Source organism: Crocuta crocuta, unplaced genomic scaffold (assembly GCF_008692635.1).
Source record: "Crocuta crocuta isolate KB4526 unplaced genomic scaffold, BGI_CrCroc_1.0 scaffold382, whole genome shotgun sequence".
Classification (NCBI taxonomy): domain Eukaryota; kingdom Metazoa; phylum Chordata; class Mammalia; order Carnivora; family Hyaenidae; genus Crocuta; species Crocuta crocuta.
This window is the reverse complement of record NW_027531873.1, coordinates 350597-364466: the sequence shown is the minus strand read 5'-3', so window position 1 is coordinate 364466 and position 13870 is coordinate 350597. Positions and strand designations below refer to the sequence as shown.

Sequence of the window (13870 nt, the reverse complement as noted above, 5' to 3'; positions counted from 1 at the left end):
GTGGGGGGGGGGGGGGGGGAAACGTGGCATGTCAACAGCACTGCAGCAGGACCTCTTGCGAGGCTGTCCATCCTGTAATTAGGGCAAGTGGTCGAGACTAAGCCTGATACCTGGTCTACACTGACCTCACAGGGATATGGTGAGGTTCCTTGAAAATAATGAACATACGCTTTGTAGCCGTCACCCTTATAAAGTATATGAATAAGGAAGTTTTGACGTCTATAATATTTCATACATAGAAATGGTGAGAAATATCGGCTTGGCTTATGCTCCTTAACAAAATATTGCCCATTCCTCATATGTTAGCAAAGATCTTAAATCATACTTGAAATTCCTTAAAATTTAGTGCAACCTAGAAGTATTTGCAGTTCAGGCACAGGAACACCACGTGTGACAATTCTTATCACTCAATTTCTTTAATCATCCTAATTGGTACCAGATGGATGAATTATCCCCAATTAAGGAGCCAGGCTGAGTAACAATACTCAAAACCCTCCTGCCCCTTCAGTGTTTCTCAAATGATCCAACAATGGTTTAATCCCCAAGTCCCTTTTGTAGAATCATCCCAATGGGCCTCGGGAAGCACATCTTTCTCCCAGCCCCAGATGGGTCCCGGCATCACTCACAGTTGATCTCTGCTTTTGCTCTCTCACACAGATCCTTCAGGTTCATCTTGCCAAAGATTTTGAGAGCCACATCCCAGGCTTGTTCCCCCGGATAATATTTATTCATCAAATTAGCCAGGTCCTCTCGCTTGGCCTTCTTCACTTCAGCCCAGGGTATCTGGCAGCACCCGGATTCCACGGTCTCATTCTTCAGAAGTAACTTGAATTTATTCAATTCCTCTTTGTTTAGCTCCTCCAAATACAAGAGCAGCCCAAAATCAGCAAAGAAGGATGATGATGACCTATCTCTCATCTTGTCCATGGATCAATACTCAGGCTTCAGTGGGGGAAACGTAAAAGAATGTGAATAAACAGGACTGATGGAAAAGATGAGAAAAACAAAATATCTATAAAAATACAAATTCAACAAATTTGTGTTGAAGCCCAGTGTATTAGGCTCAGTACTGACCTAGCACCCCCTGGAACACATTTGCTATCATAAAAACACACCTCTAATACAGACCACTGTAGGTTTCTTCCACCTTCCCAGAGTTATTCCCAGTCCTGCCACTTATGAGCTACAAGAAATAAAGGCAATTCATCTCTCTGAGCCTCAGTTTACTCTCCTGCAAGTGAGGAGATCAGAATCACTCTCAAGAGAACCATGGCATGGGTTAAATGAGGTAGAGTTCATATATCACCTGGCACAGAACAGACTCCTACCTAACTACTGGCAACTCTCATCTGTTTGCTCCCCCACCAACACGTGACATAGATCTCAGCCCGTAAAACATTGTTATTGCACCCCATCAAAGAAGCATTATTCTTGAAGCTCATACAGTTGGAATATGCCACCATCTACCTCTTCTGGTCATGTTATCTCTGGTCACACATCCATACACAGCCAGTGAGGGTCTGTTCACACCCACTCCCCAACACCACACATACTCTGGGTATGTTCCAGCTTAAAGTCCACCCAAAACAGCGCTCTCTCACACCCCAGACCTCACCTCCCATGACCATATCCCACTCTGGCATTTATCAGCAACGACTACTCACACTTTAACTGCAGGCTCCCATAACGCAGCCTCTCCTAATATCTTCCAGATAACTGGGCAATTTCATGCCCTCCCTCCCATTGGGACAGTTCCTGAAACATTATCAAATCCTCCTCTGTTGAGCCTGGTTTTCCTCTTATTTATCAGCCGCTTAAGAGCCTTATTCAGTTTTTTTATTCAGCACAGATACCTGCAGGTAATTGCTTAAACCATGTATCCAAGTGCCTCATCTCTTCAGCAGTTGGCTAGAGACAGAACTAGTAAGTGGTACAGACAGAATTGCACAGATCTCTCCCATCTCCCATAATACCTACCTCTATTCTTGCTAATGGGCCTGGAAAAGAAAGATGGGAGTAGGGGGTGGGGAGGGGGATTTTACTTCTTAAGCAGAAAGTGAATTTCTCAAAATTACATAGTAAATTGGGACTTTATCCTACAGTAATGAGGGAGCTATGTACTGTTTTAGGACCCTGACTTTTTTTTTTTTTTTGGTAACTGCACTGCAGGGATATTCTAGATTACTGATTAGTATGGTACCAAAACAGGTTCCACAGTAATTTTTTTTAAAGAAGTAAAAAGAGTAAATTTGAGGAAACCTCAAAGGAACAATGAGATTTCCCTAAGACAGAAAGGCTAGGATAAGTGAGGGAAAATGAGTCACAGAACAGCACAACCTAGCATCCTGCCTAGAAATTTTCAGGATTTCACGGTGTGTGGGCCAATCTTTTTCTTCTTTTTGTAACAAAGGGGCTCTTTCCCCTTTTGTAGAGCTCTTGTCTCTACCCATGATCTGAATCTCATCAGCATCCAACTGTTAAAGGACTTAGTTCACTAATAATCTCTCTCCTGTCTCCAATGTTTCCCTGACCTCTCAGCCCTTCTCACTAACATTTAAACATGCCCAAATCTAGTCATACACAAATGTTCCCTTTATTCCACATCTCCTCCATCTTCATGCTCAAACTTCTTCAGAGAGTCTTTTTTACCTGTTATTCCTTTACCTGTTATTTACACGTTATTTATCTGTTATTCCTCCTCAATCCACTGCAATCTCACTTTTGCCACCAGAATTCCACTGAGATAACTCATACCAATCACCATCCTGTTGCAAAACCCAACAGGTATATTTGGATTCAACTTTCAGATCTAGAAGAAAACTGACAGTACCTGCCTCTGCAAAGGTTAGAAATTAATGTGTGCACCTAATTTACAGGGTGCCATACATATAATAAAAGCCTTCTTGATATTCTCTTTTCCCTTAACTTTCACAATCCAATACTTTTTTCCTTTTGCCTTTCCAGTTATCTAGATGGTTCTGAATCCTATTGGATTTCCACTATGACAAGATATGTACAGTTCTGACAGAAAATACCATACACTTTGGCCTCCTTCCAAAAGGTTTTATGCTGTTCTTGAGGGAACAGTTTTATGCTGTTCTTTTTGCTTGTTTTGTGGTCTTCCTTTGTTTATATTTTTTGGGGAGAGGAAAACAGATGCTGTCTGGCATTGCTCCTCTCATGTAAAGGCATTCATAAATTCCAACATGTTGTGAACTAAAATGGGAATCCAGTGTCTAAGATTTCAATTTGCAAATATATTGGTATTAAGTGTTTGCCCCTTATAATTAAAGCATGTTTGTTCAAAATATTCATTCCTCCCATATTAACAATGACCACACTTATTGAGGATCTACAGTGTATAGGTTCTTTATGTAAATCTTTAGTCTTAAAAAATGGTCCTGTTTTTATCCACATTTTACAGATACAAGGATTCAGAAATTAAGAAACTTGCCCAGATTAAAGAGGTGACAAGTAGTCAATCAAACTACAAAGCCCATTCTCCTTCTACTAGGTACCATTTAATTTCACTTTATTTTTCTAGGCACTTTTCACCCCTTTTAAGTTCACTTTATTTTTCTAGGCACGGGCAATTCAGAGTTAAATGCAATCTGCGTGGCCATGTTCTGTGATACAGGATCCTGTGCTGAACACAGGGCTACAGGAAGAGGAACCTCTAAATATGTAATGGCAATCTTCTGAACTCTAATAGGACCCTAGAAGACAAAGGAAGGAGGGATTCCTTTCTAGAAAAGGTAGAGATGAGAAGGTCTGGGGGAAGTGACATTTTATCTAGAAAATAGGATATTCCCATCCTTTTCATATACTCTCACCTGATTTTCTTTCTTGGTTGCCTTTATGGACTCTCCTATAGCAGTTTCTTAATCTCACTACCACTAACATTGTTGACCAGATAATTCTTCATTTGAGGGACACTTAAGTGCACTGTATAATGCTCAGCAGCACTGCAGGACTCTAGATGCTATTAGAACCTTCAATCTCCCACAGTTGTGACAAAGTGTCTTCAGACATTGTCAAAGGCCCCACCCCCAGTTGAAACCATTTCCAAAGCTTTACTATCTACTGCTGAGTATGTAACTCAAATCAGTCCTTCTCTAGGATGCTACCATAATAAGCAAATCAAAGAAGTAGAGTAGATAACTCAGGAAAAGACAATCTCATAAGATTTTAATGTATACCAGAAGGAATATAATTGAAAAGAGAAGCATTTCAGTGTAGATTAGGACAACTGATAAACCATTCAAAAAAAGTAATTAACATCCTCACAGAATTAATCTAGAGTAAATCAGCAAGCCATTAATATTTCAGACCAGAGGAGGAAGCAGAGAATATTCATTATACATTAGAAGAAGGGGGACTTACCGTCTTGGGCACAATAAGGGAAATGATTGAGAACCAGCATGAATATTAGGAGATAACTATGTAGGAGTTAACTATGTTGAAATTAAAACCTCTTGTCCATAAGAATTCAAATACAAATGGTAAATCAAAAAACAAAAGAGAGCAAGAATGTAAGCAGGAGAGAGGGAGAGCAAGAATTTCAAGCAGGTTCTACACCAAGTGCGGAGCCAGACATGGGGCTCTGTCTCACGATTGTGCAATCATGACCTGAGCTGAAATCGAGTTCCATGCTTAACTGATTGAGCCACCCAGTCACCCCAACAGCAAAAACTTTATAGGAAATTTAGCAAATAGCGCTGGAGTGTAAATCAGTAAAGCCACTCAGAACTGTTGACATGAACAACTAAAATTGTAGATACACACCCAGACTCAGATCTTGGTTCTAATACTGTTCTCCAATAACAGAATCAGGGCTCCTTGGAGAAACTTCAGGTTTTGGGTTGAGGCTGGGAATATACAAGATAAGCCTATAGCTCATAATGCCAGAAAGGAAAAAAGGATGGGTAGATCAAAAAGACATAGAAGTCAACTGGAAAGAGCTCCCACTGGCCAAAATAACATACTATTTTATTATAAACCAAAGCAGAAAGCAAATATCCATGAGTCCATGTGGATATAGATGAATGAATGAATGAATGAGGGAATGAGACAAATCTATCTTACAGAAGAATTTCAAATATAATATTCTATGTAGATATTCCCTCCTCCAGGAAGTAGATCTTAACCCCAATCCTCTCCTACCCAGGAGTGTGGACTATGTTTAGGGATTTGCTAAGTGGGAAAACCTGATAAACACTGTTGCAGCCTGGTGACCAAGGTTAAAACCATCAGTCATTAGTCTTGTTAATAGTATGTACCATTGATAATGATAAGAGGAAAATGGTACATCATATTCCTCACATTAGGGTCATATTCCTCCCCTAAACCTCAAATCCCAGACTACACAGAAGGAAAACATTGGACAAACCCCAAAATGACATGCAAAACTGTCAAGGTCATAAAAAAAAAAAAAAAAAAAAAAAAAAAGAGGCAAAGAGGGAGTCTGTGGAGACCGAGAAACTGGCAGACCAGAGGAGACAAGGACAAGGTAACTATATGTAATACAATATGCTGGAAAAGATCCAAAAACAGAAAAAGAACTAGGAAACAGTAGTGAGATCTGAATTAAACGTGACTTGGTTGCTAGTCTTCATTGATTGCCTTAGTGGTTTCAAATACACAGTAGTAACACAAGATGTTAAAATCGGGGAAGTTGGGTAAGGAGTATGTAAGAACTTTTTCTGTAAATCTAAAACTATTTCTAAATAAAATATTTTTTAAAAATTGGAGATGTGCATCTCCTATGGCCTACAATTACTATCCTCAGAAAACACCCAACAGAAATATGTGTGTACAAACACTAAGAGACATATATGAATAGCCTCAGCAGCATTGTTTGTAATTCCCAAGTTCTATGAAGATCCAGGAGCCAATCTATAGAACCAGTAAATAAACTGTGGTAAATTCATACAAAAAGAAATCCTATACAGCAATGAAAATATATGATATGCAGCTACCTGTCACTAGGATGAAGGTCACAAACATGATCAGTGAAAGAAGCCAAACCCAGAAAGATTATGTACCATATAATTCCATTTATAAAAAATAAAAACAACCAAAAAAAAAGAGAACTATAAGGTCTATTGTTGCATGTATAGGGGTTAAAACCATACTTTTTACATGGGCTAGGGGTAAGGAAGTAAGTACCTGTAAAAGTAGATTTAACACTACCTCTTCAGGGAAGGAGGTGTTGGTGAGCAGGAAGATGCCCCTGAGGTGCTTGGGCTCTGGTAGTGTTCTTTCCTTGACTGTGTATTAGTCTACATGGATGATCACGTGGTAGTCACTCACTAAGCTGCACACTTATGCTTCATGCTGTCTTCTATGTGAATTATAGTTCACACTATAATATGATAATTTTTTAAAAGGTTCAGGGGTTCCTGAGTGGCTCAGCTGGTTAAGCATCTGACTTTTGATTTCAGCTCAGGTCATGATCTCCAGGTTCATAAGTCTGAGCCGCAGGTAGGGCTCTGCACTGACAACATGGGATTCTGTGTCTCTCTGCCCCTACCCTGATCTCATGTGTACATGTGCACTTTCTCTAAATAAATATGTGTAAAAAAAAAGAAATACTTTACATAAAAAAGGTTAATATTACCACAAAGACATAATACAAATAGATTAGAAAAGCACTAAAAGCGAATTATTGCTAATGGGCTATTCATATGGGGGGAAAGAGATAAATGGCTAAAAAGTATTTCAGAAAATATTCAAACTTAAGCAGATATCAAAACTAATACATGCTAGATGATATCACTTCACAATTATCAAAATGGCAAAAATATTTAACTTAAAAACATAACATAAGATGACAAGGAGAATGGGTTGCACCTGATATTGTCAGTATGTTAATAGTTACACTCTTGGAAAGCTGCATGTTCACAACTATGAAGAACTTTTAAAACACTGCATGAATTTTCAATCAGTTACCTCTCTCTGGGAAATTCACCAACGGAAAGAATCCCAAGTATAGAAATAAAGTTTTCAGTATAAAGGTATCTTTAAAAATGGTAAATAACTGTCAAAATTCAGTTATGATTAATGAAACAGATGCATCAAAATACGGCATACACTTGATTTTTTTTAGTCATTAAAATGACTTCTTCCTGCAGCAACAAACAATATGTGCTGGGTTAAAAGCATCTGGTAAGAGTATCAGGAATTAGCTTTAGCTAAGTAATTTTTTTAAAAAGCCTCTGCATAAAAACAAAAAAATATATACCGAATATTAACCATGATTGCGTTTTGGATTTAAGACAATTTGTGACAATTTTACTCACAATACATTCCTTAAATAAACCAAAAGGTAAAAAAGGAAGCCAATATCAATTTGTCAAATCCCAAAGAGATGAAGAAATGAATGCCCATCGACTGCACATGAATTTGGCAGGTGGGAGCTCACCGGCAACCACTGCAGAGAGCAATTTTAGGCGACTGGCATGGAAGTTATTTAAAACCTCACTACTATGGGTAGAAGCGACTGGTACAGGGAGCAAACATGTCCTTTTTTTTCTAGAACTTTACTAGGAAGGAGGAGAGAGAAAAACCGGTAGAACACAGGATCTGTAAAGTTTTTGGCTGTTTGTTTAGTCTTCAGTAGGATGAAGAGCTGAGGGGTGGGGGTTGGGGGACACAAAGTAGAGGAAAAACAGCAGAGCTCAGGTGGAGGGATTATTCCCAGATTGAAAGCTGAACACCTGGTCACAGGCAGGGAGGTGAGACGTGTGCCTTCATTGACGAGGTATGACGAAAGTGAGCATAATCCTACGACCCGACATCAGGAGAGTTAGCAGGTGCTGCCCGCGAGTTAATGACCACACAAGGTTCCCACCCGAAGCGGACTCCTTACCCACGAACGCACTGGGGAAGTGGCCTCTCCTGCCACTTATTTTATAGGGCCTGCACCCGCACGCCCACTGCGTTCTCTACTGGAGGGGTCTGACAGCTCCTCCTTCTGGACCGGGTCGGGGTCTCCATTCCCTTTCCTGTCTTCCTTCAAAATGTGGGCGCTGGAAAGACCCTCCCAAGACCTAACATCCTAGTTTAGAAAGGGCATACACCACCGGGGAACAGAAGGGTCATTCCATACCTTGGGTCACAGAGGGGGTCAAGAGCGGTTAAATTCCAAGGCTGAAAGCCAAGAGCCAAAGAGGAAAGGGGAAAAGTTAAAGAAACCCCTCAACAAGTACCTGCTGCTTGATGCGAAGCCGGGAGCTCACTCTTTGACCTTTTATGCGCAAGGCCCCTACGCAGCTGCGTGCCCCAGCAGGCGCGTGGAGAGCTGCGCAGGGCACCTAGACGTTTCCGCCCGCCCGGCCAGCCCCTTTTCCCGTTGGCTGGCGGAGGGCACTGCACCCACCCTCCTACTCGTAACAGGAGCTTCAGACTCGCCTGGTGGCACAGCTCAGCGTAGAGGATAGTGTGCGATTAGGATCCTCTGCGCGAAGCACACGTGTGGGTGCGTGACTTCTTTCCTTTCCGGGTAACCAAGAACACGTGCGCCAGTGGTCTGAGCGTTGGGTCCTGGCTGCGCATGACCTTTCCCAGGCAGCCTGGCTCCCAATAGGCAGCCCCCCTTTAGTAAACCATATAATTACTGACCACCTACTTCTGGCCTGGCAGTTTTCTGGGCCCTTTCTAGCTGGGAATAAAACATCCAAGGTTCACAAGTACGGACATCTCAAGAGATGTGTGTTACAGTTTGCTTTCCCAAACCATTCCTAACATGCTTATAAAACCATGAAATAGAACACATTTATTACATGGAAAATAAACTGAGGTTGTTAAAATAACAGTTTTAAAAGCTGAGGATCCCAAACTGTGCCTTACTAAAAGTGAATTCGACTTTTTTTTTCATTTTCATTTAATTTACATCTGACTGGTATATTTAATTTTACATAAACACAAATATATCATTCATACATTTTTAAAGATTTTTTTAGAAGTTTATTTTATTTATTCTGAGAGAGGGCGGGGGCGGGGGGAGCAGAGAGAGAGAGGGGGAGAGAGAATCCCAAGCAGGCTCTGACTGTCAGTGCAGACCCCATTTGGGGCTGGAACTCACAAACCATGAGATCATGACCTGAGGTGAAATCAGGAGTTTCGTGCTTAAGTGACTGAGCCACACAGGCACCCCAATATCATACACTGTAGTGCAACTCTTTCTATTTGTTTTCCCTTTTGGTTTAGCCTTGCCACAGAAAGCCACCTTGGTGAGGAAGAGCATCACTTGCCCTTACTGCATTGTCATTAAAGAAAATTTGACTTTGTTGTTTCTCTACTTTTTAAAAAGTTTTTCAGGGTTTCTTTGTCTTAAAATGCTCAATAATAAAATGGAAAATGCAAATCATAACAACTACTGGCAAAAAGACATCTTAGGAAAAATGTTAAATGTCTCCTCATGCCCCTAAAGCTAGAAGGAGAGACGCCATTCTTCTTAAAACTACACTAATAAGGTGGGAAAGTAATAAAAGCAATTAAAAACACATGCATCATCTGTGGATGAGGATGACAAAGCTCATAGTTCATTTTTGTTAACTTTTTATGGACACAAAATAGATTCTGTATTCTAAGGATATAAGTCTATATGCCTCTTAAATCAAGACTTTTAATTATACTACTTGATTTCTGTAGGAACTTATCTTTTGTCTCCTAGATCTGATTGACACAAATGTATTGAATTTTCCCACAGAATTGTATTTATCAAGCTCTCAGAATTTATAAATTTTTGCCTTATGTATTTAGCAGGTTTGATACTATTATGCTTCTTCATAAATTGTGCCTTTTATCAATGTATAAAATCCATCTCTTTGATTCTGAACTTTCAATAAGTTTTCTGCAATACTGAAATTTCTGCTTTTTGTTTGCCTGGTAGCTTTTTGACCAACCTCACAGGTGTTTATTGTAAACAGCATATGCCTGGATTTTGTGTCTTGACTCAGTCTGTCTCTGCCTTTATATAAGAAAATTCAGTCCATTCACCTTTAGCACATGGACTGATAATTTATTGCATTATATGTCACTTTGGGTTCATATTGATTTTACATCATGAATTTCTGTTTCCTTTCCCATAATTTTTCTGATTTATTTCTGTATTTTCTATTTGTTTAGAGTTCTTTCTTGAACTGTTTCTTCTGATGGAGGAGACCTGAGTGATACAGACTCTGAATTCTTTTGTTTAAAAAAATTTTTTAATGTATGTTTATTTCTTTATTTATTTTTAAAAATTTTTAAATTTATTTTTGAGAGTCAGAGAGAGACAGTGCAAGCAGGGGAGGGTCAGAGAGAGAAGGAGACACAGAATCCAAAACAGGCTCCAGGCTCTGAGCTGTCTGTCAGCACAAAGCCTGATGCAGAGCTCAAACCCATGAACCATGAGATCATGACCTGAGCCGTAGTCAGACGCTTAACCGACTGAGCCACCCAGGCACCCCTAATGTTTATTTATTTTTGAAAGAAGAGACACACACACAGAGTGTCAGCAGGGGAAGGGCAGGGAGAGAGAGACACAGAATCCGAAGCAGGCTCAAGGCTCTGAGCTGTCAGCACAGAGCCTGACATGGGGCTCTATCCCACAAACCATGAGATCATGACCTGAGCCTAAGTCAGATGCTTAACTGACTGAGCCACCCAGGCACCCCTTAACTCTGAATTCTTTCAAATCTTCAAATATTTATTTTACTAGGACAGGGGACTATATTTTGGCTGATGGATTGCAGCCTCTCCATTTTCCAGTCAATAACTGCTGTTTTCTAGCTTCCAACATTATAAGTGAGGAGTCTAATGTTACTTATCTTTTCAGATAACTTGCCCTTTCTGCCTGAAAGCTTATGAGTTTTCTCTCTATCCTTAGCAGGTGGGAGTTATATCTGTAAATGTCTAGTATGAATCTTTACTCATTCATCCAAACTAAAATGTAGTGAGTTCTTTAGATCTGCAGATTCAGGCCTTTAACTTTTATTTCAGCCCAGAAAAATTATCTATTTTTTTTTATTCATTTGTTTTTTCACTTCTATCCTTCCTTTTTCTCCTTCTGGAAGTTTGGTGACTGCATATTAAGTCTCATAGATCTATCCCTTAAGCCTATTATCTTTTTTTTTTTTTTTTTTTTTAATGATTTCTATCTCTTCTTTTCCCCTATGCTTTGGGGTATTTCTTTAGGCTACTTCTTAGGTCTCAAAAGTGACCATCTCAATTCATTTGCTAAATTGATTAATTAGGAAGATATAGGTAGAGAGATATGGATTTAGACATTTTTAAATTAAAATTTTTATTTTTAAAAGTAAATATGTATATACTCACTACATACATATGTGTATTGTATATTTGTTTTGTTTCGTCATTTCAGTTATGTTCAAATCTGTTTAATGGACTGTTTTAAATGGTAGCAGTGCCATAGATAGGAGAAGACACAGAGGCAAGGAGGTCTTTACTGCCACTGGCTGTTGAACAGAAGCACGAATTCTGCCATTTTCCTACTGAGGCACCTGGATAAAACCCTCTTACTCTCCACTCTACTTTACAATCTTTCAGACTCAGCACAGTCTACATGTTGAACTTCTTGGCCTCTTCGGAGTCAAAGAACCCCAGTAAACTTATACAGGTCTCCTAAGGGGTCCACAGACCGAAGGTTTAGGCTGTTTTCAAGAAACCCCACTTTCAAGTCCTCACACCTAGGCTCTGATATTGTTCTCCATATTCTTAACTAGCCCATAAATAAGGGGGAGAGATCCAACATCAGGTTTATAAACCAGTGCTCTGAGCTCAAGGTTTCTCTCCATAAGCCCCAGTTCTCTGGTTTGGGAGAAGCAGACCAGCAGAATTGGGAATAGAAGAGCTTGTTCGGCAGCCAGTTCTGAGAATCTCTCCCATGATCCACAACTTTAGTAGAGAGCTACTGCTCTTTTCTGTGAATGACCTTCTGAAATGGGACACACATTCACTTTCTTTTACATGAAAAAGCCTTGATTCTTCCCAGTACACCCCAACCTTGGTATGGAGAGGACATGTATCTGGGTGGAAAGGTCTTAAGTACTAGCGTTCTCAATTAGAAAAAAAAAAAGTTGTTTGAAACAAAACCCTGGATTCCACTTCCATCTCTAAATAAGTTTTTTTTTTTCTAATTTATTTCTGAGAGAGAGAGAAACAGCAATGAGCAGGGGAGGGCCAGAGAGAGAGAGGGAGATACAGAATCTCAAACAGGCTCCAGGCTCTGAGCTGTCAGCACAGAGCCCACACAGGGCTCGAACCCACCAACCATGAAATCATGACCTGAGCCTCAGTCGGATGCTTAACTGACTGAGCCACCCAGGCGCCCCTCAAATTAAGTTTTAAAAAGCACAAAGTCCAGGAGACCCAGCCACACCTCTGAGATCCCTTGTATGCAACAGCTTATTTTCAAAGTGAATTTTTTAAAAAAATTTTTACGTTTATTTACTTTTGAGAGAGAGAGAGACAGACAGACAGAGCATGAGTTGGGGAGGGGCAGAGAGCTCAGGAGACTATGAAGCAGAATATGAACAGAATATGAACAGAATATGAAGCAGGCTCCAGGCTCTGAGCTGTCAGCACAAAGCCTAACCCAGGGCTCGAACTCCTGAACTGCAATATCATGACCTGTGCCAAAGTCAAACCCTTAACCGACTGAGCCACCCAGGTGCCCCTAAAAGTGCATTTTAAAAATGAGACTATAACTTAAAGAATGACATTGCCATCTAATATTTGATGTTTCTATGTACCAGGAAGGCTGAAAAGCAAATTATGTGGATTATCCCACTATTTCTTAACAATCAGGACTACTATTCTACCAGTTGTAAGCACGGCCTCCAGTGCTCGCTCTTACTGGTCAATGTCTATGCATTTAGTTAAGGATCTTAACTAAAATCTTATTAAAATCTTCATCTTACAGATGAGAAAACTGGGGATGAAAGATTAAATAGCTTGCCCAACATGACTTAATGGGTAACACCACGGACTTTGAAGTCAGTTCTGTCAGACAGTGAAACCCAAGCTCTTAAGCTCTGTGCCATATAGCCTCTTGAATGTGTAAGCCAGGGAGGGGTTCAATGATTTTCAAAATGTGATCTTGGGAGTCATAAGAAATTCAGGCATTCATTTCCTAGTGGAGGCCAGAGGGATAGGCTCCGGACCACACACTTCCGCTAAACATTGAACTGTAAATACATAGCTAACATTTAAAGAGTACTTCCTATGTGCCAGGGACCAGTTTAAACATTTTGATGACACTAACTCAGTTAATTCTAACAACCAGCTTGTAAAATAGTTATTATGCTGCCTACCTTAAAAATGATCTAAAAAGGTTGTCATTCAGCCAAGATCACATCCTGAGTAGGTGCTGTGGTGAGAACAGAATCCAAGACTATCCTAAAAAACGTTCCTTGACTAATATTTGAATACTACTGATCCAGCCCAAGTTTGAGGAAAAGTGCCTAAGGAAATGAAAACATTTTCCTAAGAGAACATTGAACAAGATAATAGAAGACCAGGTGGTTGGATCTCTTTCCAGAGCTCCTTCCCACAGCTCCGCCTGGGTCCCACCTTGCCTTTCTCATCTCTGCCAGGGGTCTCCAGAGTGCCCAGGACTTGGCAGGAAGATAAGAGTGAGGAAAGAGGAAAGCGCGACCCTTCTACCGCGTCTGCAGAAGCCAAGCGGATCCTGGGCAACCATAATCTCGAATTTGAAAGGTCCTCTTCGTGGCTATGCGACTCCGACCTGGAGTTTAGGGACAATGCTCGGGCCAGGGCTAGTGGGGTGCCTATTCTGCCGAGGGCTCGGCACAGCGGGAGCAACCACCCCTCACCCACAAAAGTGAAGTGACAGCAAGGGTTT

The 13870-nt window shown here is 40.4% G+C and overlaps 1 protein-coding gene across 1 annotated transcript in view; it reads right to left on the bottom strand.

Annotated features, from left to right (window-relative positions):
• The window catches only part of NLRP14 (NLR family pyrin domain containing 14), a 36854-nt gene extending 35936 nt beyond the window's left edge, over positions 1–918 (bottom strand). The window contains exon 1 of the mRNA XM_077772851.1: positions 627–918. Coding sequence (XP_077628977.1) covers positions 627–918 — 292 coding nt within the window. The remainder of the gene's footprint in view (positions 1–626) is intronic.
• Positions 919–13870: the final 12952 nt, after the last annotated feature.